Source organism: Pinus tabuliformis, chromosome 8 (assembly GCF_031772625.1).
Source record: "Pinus tabuliformis cultivar Carrire ecotype Pingquan chromosome 8, CPIR1, whole genome shotgun sequence".
In the NCBI taxonomy this organism is placed as follows: Eukaryota; Viridiplantae; Streptophyta; class Pinopsida; order Pinales; family Pinaceae; genus Pinus; species Pinus tabuliformis.
The window spans coordinates 1103084699-1103104967 of NC_142294.1; the positions used below are offsets into that span (position 1 = coordinate 1103084699).

Sequence of the window (20269 nt, forward strand, 5' to 3'; positions counted from 1 at the left end):
AAGTTCTATTTGAGGAAAGTCGAACTATTGATTGACTAGTTAAAAAAAACTCACTAGTTGTGTTAACTCATCCTTCCTATAATTTAGGAGCATAACTCAATCAACTCATCGTTTACCCAAAATAGCTTGCACTAGAAGACAATAAACTCAACCTTCCACTAATTAGCACTAGTCAATTGCTTCATGCACTCGTAACTTTTAGGAATTCACCCTAAATTTTAGGAACTTGTCCCGCTTTTTAGGAATTAGCTCCTAACTCATAGGAACTCGTGCATGCTCAAGGAAAAACTCATTGTGGTTCCTTTGATTAAGGCACAAATCAAGGAACTCTTTCTTGCTAAATTTTTCAACATCTAGTGATCAAGACTCTAGCATTAGCTGAAAATTTGTGTATGGGATAAACTATTTGGAGATGTTAAGATAGTATTCTTCAATAATTCTTTTGTTTTTTAATGCTCCTCTAAGGAAACTCGGGATAACATCCATCCAAAATTGCTTTATTCCTATAAAGGAGAGTTGGAACAGAAAGTTCAGTAGTTGAATGATCTGCTCTGGAGGATTCATGGAACATTGCATATGTTATTAAAGTTATTTGAGTAAACAAGTCTATCATTCGAACCATTGACCTGAGGATTGGTGTTAGCTTTCTGACAACGATGATCAGTACAAAAAAAAAACCAATGAAACCTAAGAAAAATGAATTGACATTGAAGTTCCATTGCTTGTGGTTGATTAGTTCTCATTGTTTGTTGTGGTTCAATATATATATAAATGGCTATTTGACCTGAAGCTCCTTCTAGATTTAACTAAGATAAGTTCATTGGCTTCCTCATACTTGCTATGCCAAATGCATTCCAAGGAGATCTAAAGAAGGTGAATTGAACATAAGAGAATGCAATTGTGTTGATTGTTGTGTTGCCAAATAATCATAGGGATCATATCCATGTTGTACTTGATGCACACTAAACAAAAGAGCTAGATATGTTCTCATTTCAACAAGCATGGTGAGATGAAGCATTGTACATGATGTGTATAGAATAAGAATCCTACACATTTCCTCTACATTATTGATGAAATGAACATCTAATTTGTTTGTGAAGCAAGAAGTTATTTTTGTGGAGTGTTATCTTTGTAGTTGTGACATGATGCATTGAAGAAATTTAGTGGACTCAAAGTAATATTTGAAAGATGCATTCTCTCATCTCTATTGTTGGTGATACAATGCTCAATGACAAGGAGAACTACAAAGAATGGTCCAAAAAGATTAGGTACCTTATTTTTGATGATTTATGGAAAGGAATATGTGAAGGATAAGGTGATAATGCACCTGTCAAGCCCACATTAGGTAAGGAACTAGCCAATTGGGAGAACAAGGACAACAAGGCTTGTGCCTTAATTATTTCTTATGTAAATGAAGAGGTGAGTCGTTGTATTATTCCAATTACAAATTCCTATTATGCGTTGAAGAAGTTAAAAGATTCATATGAATCACATTCAAAATTGGAAGTGGTTTAGTTATTGATTAAGCTCTTCAGCCTCGATTTAAAAGATGATGGCCCTTTGGCCCTAGCCTCAAGGATTAGCGCCATCATGCATGATGTATAAGCCACTAGAGTTAAAATGAGCATTCCTCTAATAGCCTTTGTTAAGGCTATCCTACATACTCTCACTATCTTGAATCCTTGCAACCTAGTGCCCAACTCAAGGAAATTACATTTGACACTCTTGTGGAGAAGTTTTTAGGATGAGAGAAGGATTTTGGGAAGAATAAGACAACTTCTCAGTCCCCTAAAGAAGTAGTATTCCTTGCAAAAAAATATGAATATATGAATCCCAAAGGTCGCACTTACTCATGTTATATAATCATGTTTACATGAATGCAAATAAATATTCAGGAGTTATTCCTTGGCCTGAAAATTTCACTTGTATCACAACATTCAATTCCCATGAGATATACTCAAAATTTTCAAATCAGAAATTTTAACTACCCAAATTTGCTTCATTCAAAAGCTAGATCTCACAAGCATGAGTCTTTTAGTTATAATGTTGGGCTCCTTTGCAAGTGGTGATATTTTTATCTATCATAATGGCTTCTATCTCACACCCTATTCGAACACTCTACCTGCAATTTGAACTTCAATCAACCAAATAGTGGTAAATGTTCATACATAAATTCTTTTCACTGGAAAATTTACAACATCCCCTGAAATGATCTCAAAATTATTACACACATAACAATTTTGTCACTTTCAACTAATTTCAAATAGATTGAAATGAAATCATCATTGCCTTATATATTTGCATCACAATCATGTCAAGCATTTCATAATGCAACCAAACATTTATTCTAGCAACCCAAAGGGTCAAAACTGAGAATTACATAACCACTTTCTCCACTAAGATACATATCTCTAAATTCATGAGCAATTAGTTTCCACTTTATTTTGTCCGACGAAGGATTCATGCCACTCATTTCACTACTCAAAAATTCCTTAAGAACATTAGAAGGCATTTCCTTTCATGGCATTCAATCATGTAATTGATTGTTCCATACAAGCATGCATGCACTCAATCCACCAAACATATATACCATTATGATTCGTAATATGTGTCATGAAACGAAATCATATCATATTAATTCATGGATACATCACAATTATTCTAGTAATCTTTATAGACTATAGCCTTATTGCCTTTGTCATAACCCACTAGGTATTAATGACAAACTTGCTTTCATATATCAACAATTCCATACAATTCTCACATTGACTAGGAAAAACCAATCCTTCAACTACATGTTCCTTATCAACAAACTCAACATTATATGATGGAATCACTTGTCTTAAGCTTAGAAACTATTGGGCCAATACTCATGGACTCATGAACATAATGCAGTCCCTACATTTACTTCATACCTCCCACATTTCATGCAATCTCTCAATGAATTACCAAACATATTTTATCTCATGAGTGTATTATTCATTCATTTAATTTATGTTCAACATGGCAACTCAATGCATGCACATATTACTAAGATTTTACTAAATCTATGTGTTGATGTTTTTTTCCTTAACCATACCCCTTCTTGGGCATCCATGTAATATACACATTAAATTGAATAAACAAAAGATATCAAATTTAGCTACTAATAATTCTTACCCAATTCCTTTACATTTTTAGCTTCACTTTATGTTTTCCCTAGTTACTTAGCTACCATCAATATGCATTCTCAACTCAATCTTTTCAAGGAGCCCAACAAGCTCTATCTATGATTTTCTTGACCCACATTTGCTATATTTTTTTCCAAAGGAAAAAGGTCGTAATTTCATTCATTTATAGAAATGATAAAATTACATTATGTATATGCACAATATGAATGCATTCAAAAATAGAAAACTGGTTTGGAAACTAGATCCTTCTTTGACCAAAATTATAAAACAACATATATCAACAATCACAACATGTCTGGAGAGTATTTAGGGTTCACTCCTGTAGGTAGGTGTTGTCTAGTTTACTGTGAAGCATGAAAAAAACTATTCGAGACAAATGAAACATTGTTGTAGAATTTTAAGTCTTTGGTGCCCTTAAAGAAAGATCCGTTGGCATGTGATAGAAAGTAAAAGTAGAAGTGTCACCTCATTGTTCCATAATCTCCCAAGGAACTTCTTCCATTAACAATCCCTCTTTTAAGAGACGATTTGCTTCCTTGTTCCTTTCCCATGTAGATGTGAGAACATGAAAATAAATTAAAAGAGTTTTTAAGTTGTATTATTTCTTCCAAGATAGGCAAGAGTAAGACATTTATGCATGCTTGGGTGTTGTTGAGCTAGTTGATTATTAGCATGGAACCTACATTTGCTATCATCGTCTTCATCATTCATAATTGTGCCCCCTTAAAAGAATTTCCATGAGGTTCATTCTCATGTGAATACCCTAGCATACTTGATGAACTTCAACACTCAACAACCCCTAAAATAATCTCAATCTCACATGTTAGTCACAACTCTGGCATTTCATTTGCTTACATGCATTCAAACAATGTCTTCAATCATGCACCCAAGCATGTACATATTGTCATATATGTGCCATACTCGTGCATATTCCATGCCATTCAAATATCATACACATATCAATTGTTAGTCAATTAATTTATGCATGATCTATAACATTTCAATTCAACAACCAATTCAATATTATTAAATATTGATTTTAGTATGTCAATTATACTTTCAAAAGAGGCGACGCATCTTCAGGACAATGTCTGGTTGATACAGGAGGAGATTGATGGTACTCACCATCAATATTACCACAGACCGTTTATAGAACAGGGACAAATTGGGCTTTAAGCCCATGATTTTGTAGAGCTCATTGTAAAAACATGTTTTATTTTCATATATCTATCAATCGGCTGTAGAAACAGTTCTTGTATAGACATATATAGTACTCTCTCTATATAGAGAAGATATACATATTTTGCATCCTTTTCCCTCTCTCTGTTGAGGGCAGTTTTGATACAACTCTGATTCCAGACTCCCTGCGTGGAGGTTCACCACTCAGCAGTTTAAGTTTTTGTAAACAGACTTATATGTATCCTGATAAGGCAAGTAATGCCTCCATATGCATATGCCTCGGCATCTACAAAATGTAATTTCTTAATATTAATAGAAATTACAATTTTTTCCAAGGGAAAAAAAAAGTATGTCAATTATATATTTAAATATTTGCAACGAACCAAACCTTCTCATGCTTGTATTGTTTTATAATTGAGTGTATAGCTTGATTTTACCTATTCAAATCTTTCCTCTACATTTATCGCAGCAAGGACACTTAACATATTATCATATGCAAAAAATTAATTAGAGTCTTTCCTAAGGTCTATAGCAACATTAAATTCCAAAATCTTTCTAAATAGTTGAGGAACCCTCCCACTTGCATTCCTATGCAAGTAGATTACTTTAGTTATGCATCATTAGTTATTAAATCTTATAATCCTATCATGGACCTTTCATTGAGTTCTTAATTATATTAGAGATCTTTTAGGGAGGCTCCCTCATTTCTCTTCACCTCACCACCAAAGGTGGGTGACTTAGCCTTAATTTTTGTAGGCACCAACTAACTCATGACAACCTCTATTGCCATTGTTAGGGATTCTTCCTATTGATTTCACACTATTGTAACAACCTTCAACATACTTATGTATGCTTTCTTCATTGAGGTAGTCTCTTGGACATCAGAGATTTCCTTGCCCTCATGCTGCTTATAAGGGTAGTAACGAAGTGGGTGTTCCTTTTTGTAGCCCCAACATTTTAAAGTCTTTCTCTTTGATTTACTTCTTTCTATATTGTTGGTTGTTGGCTCATGTGTTTGGAGTTTAAATGGGCTATCATTCTTTTGATGTTGGTGAGGGCATTCACGGAGTAGGTTTTCTCCTCCACAACCCCAATATTACAATGGATTTTCCTTTTTCCAAACCTTATTGGTTTTACCTCAATTTCTAATTGCTTATAGCAATTTTTTTCCTTTTAAATGATGTCATCAAGTGTCTTTGGCTCCTTAGAATTTATCTTATCCTGAAATGGTCTTAGTAATCCATTGAGAAAATATTGTATTTTCATCTCTTCATCTTTGAGAAATGGCACATATTCCAATAATGTTATGAACTGATTAGCATAGTCATCCAAGGTGAGTTATCCCATTATTAGTTCATGGAATTCCTTGATCTTGTCATTATGATACCCCTCTATATCTCCAACGATTGGTCCATGTTGCAACAACCCTTGCATGTATGACATGTTTTGTAGCAATATTATGTTTAGCTTTGTCTGCTCTTCTTGTTCTCTAATGAGTCTTTCATTATCTGCTTTGCAACTCCAAGGGTCTTCCTTCAAACTCTTCATTGTCTCAATAAGGTCAGGAGATGTTCCCTCTTCTCTACCCTTTTCCTTAGAGGGGATCATTTCATTACCGAGTTGTATTTTTTTGTTGGACATCCTTCTCTTTCTTTTCATTGTTTGAAAGCATTTTTATCTGTTGAAATAGAACACATCTATTAGTACCATTAAAATCATAACAATTAAACATGTCTATTAGCTTTATTTCATTTGTTCCTAGGCCTATACCAGCCTACACGTTTATCTTGATGCATCAAACTCAAGCTAATATTCAAGTAACAATGTTTTGATATATACAACAAAATAATTTCACATAAGTACACATATATGCATAGATATTAATTTAAAATTTAAATTCTTTCCTATACTTGAGGCCATCCAAGTTCAATGTTGAACCTTAGCTCTGCTACCACTTGTAACATAACATCAAAGTTCCCATTTCATTTTCTCTTGAACCCTATCAAGATCCAATGTTAAGCCATGTTATGGTACCATTTTGTAACATACCTGATGCCTTAATGCTTAATTACGGATATAAGGTGTTATACTCCTATAGTAATAGGTGTCATATTTCACGATTGACTAGCTGAGCTTTGTAATATGTTCATCATTTCCCTGCTGTAAAGGTTTCCATATTATCAAAAAATAAAAATTAAAAAATTAAAAAAATGTAAAGAGGGTATACCCTAAAAGAAAAATCAAAGGGTAGAAAAAATAAATGGTCAAAAGAAAAAATGAGAAAGAAATGAACCCCTAAAAGATAGAACAGGAAAGTGTGCAAGTCCAAATGCCACTACTATTTCATTTTTGCAAATAAAGCATTGTGTGCAACTTGTCAAAATCATGACACAATTGATGAATGGCCAAACAGTTTAATCTTGGCCAATTCATGTTTGAATTTCATGTTTTAGATAGAGAATAAAAATCTATCCAAACTGTTTAATCTTGGCAGATAAGTAGATAGGTAGAGAAGCAAAGGAGCTCAATTTTTTAATCTGAGCCCTTGGAAGAAATAAGTGCAGCACTAGGTAGGCTTACCATGCAAAGAAAAGAAAAGATTGATAAGGGTTTGCCAGTCTAAGTGCACCCAAGAAAGAAGAAAAAATGCTAGGCCAAGTAGGGTGGGTAGGTAGATGATGTTGCAGAATGAGACCTGTGATTGATTTTGTCTCTCAAAGTGTTAATTTTACCTTTATCACAAGTGTCGTGGCAAATATTTCTCTTGGAGCAGCTCAAGCGAGGCAGATTGCATGATTAACTCCTCTTCATACTGTTTCCCCAATCTCTTACTAATTTCCCCCAATGATATTGAGATATGCTTAATATCACTAAGTCACTAATCTCATTCCATAACGTTTGCCTAAGTAAGAATCTGTTTTACTTAGGGATTATCCATATTTCTTGTATAAACTCTTTTTCCCCTTTAAGCCTAAGTTTCCTAACATTTTACTTAGCGCTTTCATATTCAAAATCCGTATTAACAAACTAACTTTATATTATATAACTCCCTTGTAAATGTTGCCCTACCCATATTATGTATATATAACATAAAAAACCCCAAAGTGTTAATATCCCGCCCCGGTTAACTATAACCGTATGTCACTTTTTCAAATGGGAATTAATAGTTCATCTGGAATTGATTAATAACCCACCGCGCGCATATAATGGAATTAATCACCATCAGGGTTGATTAATAAACTAACCATTCACCCCGCAAACCAATCAAAATCGCGCCCGAAAAGATTTATTAAACGTTAAATATTTCGGCCCCGCACATTAAACCTCCGCCGCTTTCCATGCGCACCCACCGTCTGATCTGGACCTCCACATCCAACAGTCCATATGCATTTCGCTAGCCCTCCATCTGCCGAACATTAAGCCGTGGGGAAATGGTGGTTTCGGCGCCGTACCGGATCCACGTGTCGCGCGCCCGCGTTGTTCGCTACCCCTCCGCCCGAAACTGCCCAAGCCCATAAGCGGTGCGGGAAAAACAGCTTACCGCCCTCCCGCTAACCCCTCGCTGATGTCACTCACCATCCGTACTGCCATGTCACCTGCCACATCATCCATACCGTACCCCCACTGACGTCATGCTTACGTCACCCGTTCGAAAAATCAAATTTTCCCGCCAAAAATCATTTTGTCAATAAAGGGTAAAAAAGGTCATTTATATTATATTTTCTGCATATAGCGTCCGTGTGCTCCAAGCTTAAAACCGACTCAGCTCCAGTTTCGACCACCTCCGACCAGGAAAAAACTACAAAATCAAGCTCCGCAGCACTACCATTCAACCCGCCATTTTGCAGTAACACAGTTGAACCAGCAAACACATGGACTTCCAATCTCGTAGAAGAGAAAATCAGAGATTTACAGGATGTTTTGCTACCCTGGCCAGTGGATCTTCAAAAGACATGATTTACCAGAGGAAAAGCACTCAAAAGACACATCACAGTTCTATTTTTGCCAAATAGTGGTGAGCAGGTTCGGTTCAGCATTAAATAAGATGATTAAAGTCAAAGAGTATCAGAGGAGCCATAAAGAGTATCAGTGCAGAATTAAAGACAAATCAAATCAACATTAAAGAGTATTGGAGCTAACTAAGATAAGCAGGCAGAAGTTATAGAACAATTAATGCAAACAGTCGGCACAGAGCTACAAAGGACACCTGCAAATTGAACCCTAAAGAGCCAGCTTCCAGCACAGCATAAGTTGGTTGTTTCTACTTTGCTTGTAAATTACTTTAGGTTAAACTTAGATATTATCTCATAGCTTTGATGAGACATCCTGTTGTACATATTTTTGTTGTATAAATACCCTCTTCATCAGAGTTTTGAAGAGGTTGGGTATGTGTAGATTTCTTAGACTTTGCTGTAATACTGAACTTCTGGAATAAAAGTTGTTGGGATCAAACTGTTGTCTGGCCTACTAGATGAAGAATTGATGCAGAAGACTTGTCACCGAATTCTTGAATCAACCTATGGATCAATAAGTACCCTTATATCTTGTGTTTTACAGTTCTCTTGTCTATTATGTCATCTATGTTTCATGATCTGAATGATAAAGAGAAAGATTAATTCAGAATTTGCTTAACTGCACTCTGTTTTCAGTCTTTATTATTCTCTGTGTTTTCTTCAGAATTAGTATAAACAGTGAATTCTTAATTGCTCCTGTTTCCCCTGATTCTTTCACGTTGAGTATTTGCTAAGGAATTCTTAATTGCTCCTTAACAGTAATCATCCATTTTCCCTCTGTCAATATGATGAAGGATTCTTAACTGCCCTTCACCCATTTGAGTCCATTCCATCTGATTCCAACCTTTAAATTGTTCCATGTTTGACTACCTTGCTCTGTGATGCCATCCTTTGTTAGAAACCGAATCCAGGAAACCATCCTCCTTTTGACTCCATCATGCCCAATGGACTGAACTCTTCAGTTTTGCCTCACTATTCTATTGAATCTCACCACCCAAACTCAAAACAAAACCCTTGTACTTCATAACTAGCCTAAAACCTTTAAAAACAAAGCTAAATCATAAAGAGAGAGCCCTCTCTGGATGCAGATTGGCTAGAATCTGTATCTAAAAGATTGGTTTGTGGTTACCTCGGCTGTATTCCCTTTCTTACAACTTTTGGGAACAACCTGAGTGATAACATAAGGTATCAATTTTTCTTAACAATATACTCTAATACCACTTTGTAACACACCCAACCCCCTAATCCTTCATTAGGGTTGTGGGGCATCATATTTTCTCTAAGGAATTTGATCAAACACTTCCTGGACATTATCTATTCATCACCCACAAAACCACATTTTGTTGGGGTTTTTCATCAAACAATTTGTGTGCATTGTTTATTTCTCTCAAACCCCAATCTTCCACAAAGTATATCTCAAAAATTATAGAGGACCAAATTATAAAATTTCCACCACATGTACCTTGAGATACTTTCTCTGTCTCCTCCAAGTATCACAGTTCAAAACCTCTCAGGAAGAAAGTTATGGCAAGAATGTCAAGCTGACCTGTTTTGAGGTATGATTTTAGGAGCATACAGAAGACCCAACTTCCTTAGGGAATATCTTTGAAAATATATTGAACCAAGATCTAAAATCTCTAGCTAACATTCCTTAATATTTCCCGTAAGTATGGTCCAAGTTTCAGTCTCTAAAACCCCCCAGAAGAAAAGTTATAGTGAAAATGATAGACCAACCTTATTTTAGGAACATGCAGGAAGCTCAACTTTATTAGAGCATAACTCTAAAAATACAGTGAATGAAGATCAAAAAATGAACCAGATGATCAATAGGATTTCCCCTCACTATGTTCCAAGATTTAGCCTTTGGAACCTCTCAAAAAAAAAGTTATAGCAAAAATTCCATGACGAGTTTGAAGAAGCATTCAAGAAGATGAATTTCCTCATATCATATATCCAAAAATATAGCTAACGAAGATCTAAAAATTGAGCTAGATAATTAGCGGGATTTTCCCTCACTGTGTTCCAAGTTTAAGCTTTTGGAACCTCCTAGAAGAAAAGTTATAATGAAAATGCCAAGATGACCTGTTTACCCCATAAAACACATTTTCTGGTTTCCACCATTGAATTCTATGGAATCACTTATAGCTTGTAGAGGAAATTAGAGAAAATCCAACAAGTAGTTAACAAGGAAAGCATGCAATCAATAGGAAAGACAAGCAATTACTCAAAATTATCATGCATTTCCCATGCATCCCAATTCATTTAAATTCCATAGCCAAGTGAATTCAAACCCATTGCTCTAGACTTTACTATCATAACCAACACAATGATCATAAATAAAATAATATAACAACAACAATAATTCCTACATATCACTAAATCATTCATGTAACATGTAAGAAATATCAATAACATAGAAATAAACATATATCTATTGTAACTAGAAAATACTGGAATTGAAGTAGGGTGAGCCACATTCCACCCCACCTTAGGCTCAGTTGTGCTGCAATTTTTCTCACAGTTAGCCACCCTCGTGCTAGATCTTAATACCTCGAGGGAAAAATAAACTCATGGATTTAACACACAATTTTCAAACCATATTTAACACAAAAAGTGAAGGCCACTCTCCTTCACACACAGGAAAAACTCAGTCTTTGTCACATAGGTTGTCACTCACAACTCTTAACCAGTCACAAGGTCTAAACCTCTTTAGGTTCTACCACCATTTCTCTTACCAATTCAAATTTCCGAGGAGAAAATAAGAACCAAGAACCCCTTGATGGTTTCTCCTTCTTATTTTTATAGCCACACATTGGCCCTTCATCTTCCCAATATTTTTCTAGAAGATTCTTGGGAATACCCAATCTTTAGATCAAGGGAAAATAATATTTATTCAAGCAAGGATGGGATTTCTCCCACCCCCTATTGCATCTTTTCCTCTTAGTCAAGTCCCCCCCCCCCTCTCTAAGGCATCATAATATATTGGCTACTCCCTTCCTTTAACTATACATTTTTTATTAATAAGATAGAAAAATACATCAGATAATAAAGTTTAGCACACAATACAAATGCCGAAAACCCAACACTACAAGTATTTAGTTACACCACAAATTTTGGCGAAATGAAAAGGGGGTGTCACAATAATGCAAAAAAAGGGGTGTCACAATTCTTGGGAAATTTTGTGGCCACACCTGAAAACCATAACAATAGGTTTGAGTTACTTCAGCAACTATCGACTCAACCATCGCTAAGTTGAAACTGCTCACGTCATACAACATATGATCTATGTCCAACCCCTACACACAACCTCATATTTTTATTTCCACCTTGTATGATCGCTAGCTAACGCTAGCACCTACAATCCTTGTATGAACTTAACTTCCTACATGACTAAGAGATTGGTTCTCAAAGTTTTCATTCTATTACTAGGTAAAATTTTCCATGAACCTAACACGTAACACTTTATTAACCTAATTGATTACAGTTCTATTGAATGAATGCACAAATGGGTTCTTAACACAATTAGCGAAAGAAAAATTACACCAATCTCAATCACGAGTGACACATATAAAATCTGCCCAATACAAAATTCTTCATTGATAACTCGATCATAACTTACTTTGGATCCCATCTTGGGATAATGGATCAACTGAAGAAAATACAAGTATAATATACCCTATATATGATCCAACTAATCGAGCCTTAGATCTGTCATTGATCTCATTGGCTGATTTGGATCTCCTATGTTACATTGTTGTACCTTCCTCGGACTTGACACACTAGAATAGAAGTCATTTTCCACTCGTCGTTAAGATGCATCTATCAATGTATTGTGTTGTTGTACAATGTGTCTTTCTCCTCTCCTTAGACTTGCTTTTATAACTTTACATTTAACTAAATCCCTAAACTTAATCTTCAAAGTGATTAATGACCGCGATTAGATATCACCTCACTTGAGGTCAATGGTTGAGATTAAAGCATTATCACTAAAATGAATACTTTACTTTTCCTAAGTGTCTTTACCTTAACATCTAACATAATTAATTATGTGTTTTTTCTAAGTTAGACTTAGGCTAAGTTACAATAGCAACTTGCTTAACACTTGAGAAAGCGTCCCAAGGAGACTTTCGGTGACTTCTACAGTGTTAGGTCCCTATACTACTAGTGTAACCCCTTATTGTTATTAGTACAACCCCCTTATTATATTGTTGTGCCCATGTAGTCCCCATATTGTTATTATTGTGCCCCATAGAAGCCCACTATTGTTATTATTGTGCCCTTACATTATTATTGTTATGTCGGCTCTGATTATATTATGACCCCTTAGACTCCTATATATAGAAAGGAGGTCTTGTCATTTGTATCATCTAAGAATTGTTCATTTGTGTAATGTAAAGGAGGTTGCCCCCTCGAAGAGGCTTATTTCTAAGGCGTTGCTTTATCTTTTCTATCTTTTTGTGAACTGGTTTCATAACATTTGGTATCAGAGCTTTGGATTCTAGGGTTTTGCTGCTCCAAATAGGTCATCGTGGAATTTTTGCTATAACTTTTTGTTTGCGACATTTCAGAAGCTAACAAAAAAACCCATTTGATACGAAATTGCGCTGAACCTTGGGTCCGAATTTCAGATCTTGTCTTGCTATATTTTTGGAGATATGATCTAAGAAAGGTAGGGTTTTTGCAAGCTCCAGAATTTCATCTAAAACAGGTCATCGTGGAAGTTTCGCTATAACATGTTCGCTACGAAGTTTTAGAAGCTAAAAAAAACCATTTGAGAAGAAAGCGGTCTGAACCTCGGGTCCAAATTTCAGATCTTGTCTTGCTATATTTTCAGATATATGATCTGAGGAAATTAGGGTTTTCGTAGACTCCCAAATTACATCTTAAATAGGTGAGCCTGGGGAAAATCGTCATAACTTTCTCTCTGAGCATCAGATTGAAATTTGGTAAGAAGTTATAGAAAGAGGACGAATTGTAGTTTTACTTTTATAGCTTTCAGATCCGAAGGTCAAAACAGTGACACGTGGCACTTCATAGAAGTTCGCTCTTCTGAAAAGGTATATAATCAGGTCATCTTGGGAGATTGTGTATAACTCTTTCTTGGAGAATCCAATTTCTATCAGACTGGTGGCATTGGAAAGAGGACGTACAGGGATACTACAGGGCGTGATTGCAAAACTGGAAAATCTGAAATTATAGAGTTATAGTCGTTTCAAGATCGAGATCCTGAAATCAAGACAATGCAATATGAGAAAGTTTGATGGCACGGATCCGTTAAATTGGATACTACAGATGGAGCGATATTTTGATTTACATGAGGTGCAACTGTTACAAAAGGTACGTATTGCATCTTCATATTTAGAACCAGATCATTTTTTATGGTATAAAGGGTTGTGTTCTCGTAAAGCACTTGTCACTTGGTCAATTTTCACGGAAGAAATGATAACACATTACGAGGATACAAAGAGTAACACCTTCTTTAGCCAAGTGATAAATCTCAAACAAAAGGGTTTAATGGCAGAGCACATTAAGGATTTCAAAAAATTGAATATAAGGGTAAATGATATTCCAGATAAGAAAAGGATTGATGTCTTCATAGGGACTTTAAAGGATAAAATTCAACATGAGGTTCGTCTTTGGGAACCTGATTCATTGGAGAAGGCATTCAGGTTGGCAAGAAAAATTGAAAGCGAAATTAGGGAAACAAGGAATCCTACCACTCACAACTATAAATATGGAAGTGTTTTTTCTTCTAGCCTTCCACAACCTATAAGGTTTACATGACAACAATTGGAAGAAAAAAGAGAAAAAGGGCTTTGTTACATTTGTGACAGCAAATACACTAGAGGTCATAAGTGTGCCGAGAAGAAATTATTTTACATAGATTGTGAAGAGGAGGAAGAAAAGGATCAAGAAACATCAAAAGAAGAGGATATACACTAGGAACCAACCCCAGAGAAAGAATAAATGAATCTAAACATATTTTGTAAAGCATCGGAAAGAATTAGCACTCCTCAAACTCTCAAGATAGAAGGACATATCAAGAAGAAAAAGGTTCAAGAAGTGGAAGATCGCATTGAGAAAGAAGAAATGAATCCGACCATATTTTGTAATGCATTGGCCGGAATTACCACTCCTCAAACTATCAAGATAGAAAGACATATCAAGAAGAAAAAGGTAATAGTGTTGATTGCTTCGGGCAGTACGAATAATTTTATTCATTGTAAGATAACCAAGGAATTGAATTGCTTGCTATATCTAGCACTAGAGTGTTAAGTGATGGTTGCAAGTGGAGGAACCATAAATTGCTCTGGAAAGTGCCATAATATCAAGTTATCCATGGGAGAATATGTATTGAATAGCCCAATGCTTTCCATTCCAATGGGTGGTGTTGATGTTATACTAGGAGTCCAATGGCTACAATCCCTGGGTACAATAGCTTTTAATTTTCAAGAACTTTTCATGAAATTTTTTTGGGAAGGAAAGGAACTTGAATTGAGGGGTATCAAAGGGAAACTTGGAAAGATAATTAACTCTAACAACATAACAAAGCTTCTAAATAAAGAACAATGGGGTGTAATTGCACAATTATGTTCACTAGAGGATCCCACATCGAAATCATGTATTTCTCAAGATCTCCAAAATGTTTTGGACAATCATTCCAATGTATTTGAGACTCCCAAAGGCCTCCCACCTATTCGTGATCATGATCTGCTATTCATTTGATTCCAGGAAGTGTTCCTCCAAACATCAGGCCTTACAGATATCCATATGCCCAAAGGAGTGGGAACTCATTCAAAAGTTGCAGAAGATCCCAGTTCAAACAGTATTGCGAGAGCTTGATAAGGAAAAATCATATTGGAACCTGAAGCACTCACAGAACTAAGAAATTGACAGCTACGAAATAGATCAGTTTTAAAGTATCTCATCAAGTGAAAGGACTTACCTGCTAAAGATTCCACATGGGAGGACAAGAATTTATACATAAGCATCAAGAACTACTCAAGCGTTGAGGACAACACTGTTTGAAGGAGAGGGGCATGTTAGGTCCCTATACTACTAGGGTAACCCCTTATTGTTATTAGTACAACCCCCTTATTATATTGTTGTGCCCCATAGAAGCCCACTATTGTTATTATTATGTCCTTACATTATTATTGTTATGTCAGCTCTGATTATATTATGATCCCTTAGAATCCTATACAAAGAAAGGAGGTCTTGTCATTTGTATCATCTAAGAATTGTTCATTTGTGTAATGTAAAGAGGTTGCCCCCTCGAAGAGGCTTATTTCTAAGGTGTTGATCTATCTTTTCTATCTTTTTGTGAGCTGGTTTCATAACATATAGGCCTAGATAATACTTGCCCGAGCTATAAACATCAACATTAGTCATCTAGTTTGTGATGTAGTAATGAATGGAAAATATTGTTCCTTATTGGAAACCAATACTTGAGATCTTGTACCTCTTTCGAAGGATGAAAACTTCCTAGATGTAAATGGATGCATATAAATAAATATGCATCAAATTGAATGAAAGACATAAGGCTGTACCAATGGCTAAAGGATTTTCTTAATTAACAAGAGTTGATTATACTAAAACCTGTCTTTGTATCCAATATGAATCTCATCTACCTTGTTCTAGCCCTCATATATTCATATAAATGGCTGGTCCAACAAATTGATGTTAAGCCTACTTTTTTACATAGTATTTACAATTAAAAAATTTACATGGAACAACCTCCTAACTATATATAAAGAAGGAGAAAGAGATATAGTTGCAAATTCAATTCTAAAACACCACAAAATAGGCATATATCATTGTTACTACACTCACACATAACAAGTCCCATGCAGAAAGAGGAAAAACCATTTTAAGTTTCTAACTAAATTGACTTAATAAACATAACCTCAAATCAAAATACAACCATATTATCATGGTAGAGAGTTAAGATAATGTTCATGGAAAATAAAAATAAACAATATTAGGACATCAATACCTAGTGGATCTCCCACAACGACATCCTCTCCTTCACTTCATAATTGTGTCTTATATAATGAAACATAACTAGTTAAAAAATGAAAATGTGCATTTGTATATTTGTCTCCCACGTGGACATCCTTTTTGTTACTTCATGGTTTCAAACTTAAGTAATTAAAAAATAAAAATGGGCATTTATATATGGAGTTGTCTTTAGTGCGACTTTTTGGAAATTTTTATGGTGGGTTTTTTAGTCTAATTTCTCTAAAATTTGGCAAGAATTTATTGAAATCACAAGCTTGATGGGTAATCCTGTGCAATCGAAGTGCCCTAAGGGTTTCCGAGGGTGCTGGATCCATATATAAAGTCAAAAAACTAGTTTAAATAACACAAATCAAGATGTCCGCTCAAATATTTCCACCAAATTCCGACAACGAAAAGTCTTAAAAGTCGCACTAAAAACAACTCCTTTATATATTCCTTCCATCATTAAACCAAAGATGCATTTATGCTTTTAAACATCCTCAACATCTTGGGCTTAAAAGTGAGAATGAAAATGCACATTGTATGTTCTTATAACGCTGGGATTCCAACCCAATTGGGAAAACACACTAGGGATTCCAACCAATTGGGAAAACACACTAGGGATTCCAACTAATTGGGAAAACACAAGTTTTTTTTTCAAATGGGAAAACACATTTAAGTTTAGGACAAGGAATGAGATGGTCAAAAGGCAAAATACCCCCACTAAGGTGGAAACCATCGTTTGGCTCAATGTTTAGAAAAGAGTAGGGTTTAAGGGCGGGGTTTATGAGTCGCAGCCCTTCTTCCGGAGAGCAGCAGCGGTAGAAGAACGGAGCAGAAGAGTGTAAAGTGGAAATTGCAATTGAAAAATGAGCAACCCGAGCGCGGTGACGTTTCTGTCAAATATAGCCCGGGTGGCGTTCGGGCTGGGGCTGGGGGGTTCTCTCCTCGGCGCTTCTCTGTTCACAGTGGACGGAGGGGAGCGGGCAGTTCTGTTTGACCGTTTCAGGGGAGTTTTGGACGAAACATCCGGGGAGGGGACACATTTCATAGTGCCTTGGCTGCAGAAGCCCTACATATTCGATGTAAAAACCCGACCACATACGTTCTCCTCGGTTTCGGGCACGAAAGATCTACAGATGGTGAACCTGACCCTGAGGGTGCTGTCCCGGCCACAGGAGGATCACCTACCCCGGATCTTCAAGACCCTGGGGCTGGAATACGATGAGAAGGTCTTGCCCTCTATCGGGAATGAGGTCCTCAAGGCGGTGGTGGCACAGTTCAATGCGGACCAGCTTCTGACGGAGCGGCCCCGCGTGTCAGCCCTGGTGAGAGACAGTCTCATTAGGAGGGCAAAGGATTTCGACATAATTCTCGACGACGTGGCAATTACGCACCTCTCCTATGGTGCTGAGTTTTCCAAGGCGGTCGAGCAGAAGCAGGTGGCGCAGCAGGAGGCGGAGAGATCCAAATTTGTTGTCGCAAAGGCGGAGCAGGAACGGAGGGCTGCCATCATTCGGGCAGAAGGAGAAAGTGACGCCGCCAAGCTCATCTCGGACGCCACTGCCAAAGCGGGCATGGGGTTGATAGAACTCAGGCGCATTGAAGCCGCCAGAGAAATCGCCGCAACTCTCTCCAAGAGCCCCAATGTTGTCTATCTCCCAGGTGGAAATAATATGCTACTCGGCCTCAACCCTTCTTTCGGCTCAGCTCGCTAAATTTCATTTTATTAAATATATGGAACATTTTTTTTTGTTTATTTCGATACAAGTATAAGGGATGTGTGCCCCTTTCTATATTTATCCAGAACCAAATAATTATTTTTAGGCTCTTTAGCATTGCGATCATGGGCAAAATTTTTATGGGTACTTTCATTGTCTGCCTGGTTGGTTAAGAAAGATTTCATCTGCGTTTTTGTTTTTTTTATCCAATGAGATATTTAACTTTAATTATCCATTTATTCAGTCTCAATGGTTGAACAAATGTGGCATCTCTGTATTTTCGCATTTTTACAAAGCTACCAGTATATCTCATAGGTTTTGACAATGCTATAATCTGCTGCTACTGAACATTGTGTGTTATATATAAACAAAATTTGACAAAATAAGGTACAAAGTTTAGCCTGGGAGCTTCATCAGAGCTCGGGCATGCATTAGGCTGGCTGTTCCTCTTCTATATGATTGCAGTTCTAAACGGATGATGAAATGGCCATTTTATTTACTGCTGTGTAAGGTGAGAATAAGTACACGTCTCTGCTTCCAGTACTTCATGTATAATGGTAGTCCTCTTCGATCTTCATCACTATCTTAGTTAAATCCCCGTCTTTTTGTACCCAATTTATTTTCTGGATCCATAAAGAATACCTGTATTCCTTCTTAGTCGGTTTCGACTGTTGGTAGTTATTCGTAGCCATGTGGGGTAGATTTTTTATATTCAAACGGTATTCAATTTCCCTTGGTCTCCCATAACGAAGAAATGTGTTCCTTTTTAGTCGGATTTCAATTTTAATGAGTTTGTTTATAGCCATACACGGCAAGAGTTATATATTTAAATAATACCCAATTTTCTTTTGGCTCTTCCCATAAAGAAGATACATTTTCCTTTTTTGTCGGATTTTAACTTCTATGGATGTTTTATAGCCATTAGGGCAAGCATTTTATGTTCAAATGGTTGTGAATTTCGTTGGGGTCATCCCATAAAGAAGGCATGTGTTACTCAGTTGTTGGATTTTAACTTTTATGAGTTTTTTATAGCCACACAAGGAAAACATTTTATGTTCAAATGGTACCCAATTTCCTTTCGGGTAACCCCATAACCAAGATCTGTGTTCCTCTTTAGTCCGATTTCCAATTATATGAGTTTGTTATGGCAATATATGGCAAGCATTTTATATTCAAATGTATGATTTAAAATTGTGCATCTCAATACTTTAGGGTTACAGATTTCTCAGTTTGCACGTTTATTGTTCTCTTCGAATTGTGATAGGGCTGTTACTATGAAACACTCATAAATAGGCAGGTCTAATAAGTTGGCTCTTGTTATGAACGTGGCGATTTCAATGTCTTCCTAGTGATGCATAAGATCCACAATGCATATATTCAAATGGCGTCCAATCTCCTTTTGGGTCATCGTTTAATGAAGAGCCATGTTCCTTTTTAGTGTGATTTCAACTTTTACGAGTTTTTGATAGCCATATGGGGCAGGCATTTTATATTCGAATATATGATTTGAAATCCTATGCATTCCCTTCGAACTTAGGGTTCCACATTTCTTAGTGTGCATATTTATTCTTCCCTTAGAATCGTGACAAGGCTGTTACTATGCAACATCGTTGCCAGGAGGCAGGCACAATGACTCAGCTATTGTTATGAGTGTGAAGATTGAATGGTTTGTGTCTTCCTAGTGACATATAAGACTCACAACGCAAATGTAGACTTCATTACACTTTCTTTTAGAAATTCTCCAGTTTATTCTCGTTAACAATTTGACACTATAACTAGAGAACTTTTGCATTAAGGATGTGATCCATTTAATCATTAGGCAAGGCTACAATGCATTTGTTCATTGAGATTAATATTCAGTGTCCTACTAGTGATCTATAAGACTCACAATGCAAATGTAGACTTCATTGCACTTCCTTCAAGAGAAACTCTACAACTTACTCATTTTACAATGAGACAGTATAAGTAGAGAACCTCTGCATTGAGGATGCGATCCATTTAATCATTAAGCGAGGCTTTGATGCAGTTGTTCATTGAGCAAGAAAAAGAGATTGTTTCAGTAAAGTTTTTGATATGATTTTAAATCCATTCAAGTCAGAAGCTAGAGCAAGGAATGTATCTTGGGGTCCATGATTTGTAATAAAACCAAAATTTTGTTCTGTACTGAGTCAAGCTCAGAATCCGT

General features: G+C 36.2%; 1 protein-coding gene across 1 annotated transcript; it reads left to right on the forward strand.

The window, feature by feature from the left end:
* The first annotated feature begins 17074 nt into the window (after window positions 1–17074).
* On the forward strand, window positions 17075–18334 carry LOC149239195 (prohibitin-3, mitochondrial-like). Its single transcript, XM_089373337.1, has one exon. The coding sequence runs from the start codon at window positions 17233–17235 to the stop codon at window positions 18079–18081; it is 849 nt and encodes a 282-aa protein (XP_089229463.1). The 5' UTR covers window positions 17075–17232; the 3' UTR covers window positions 18082–18334.
* Window positions 18335–20269: the final 1935 nt, after the last annotated feature.

What these genes read in the sequence shown, in the direction of transcription:
- LOC149239195 (XM_089373337.1), top strand. Translation starts at nt 17,233, where the DNA reads ATGAGCAACCCGAGCGCGGTGACGTTTCTGTCAAATATAGCCCGGGTG.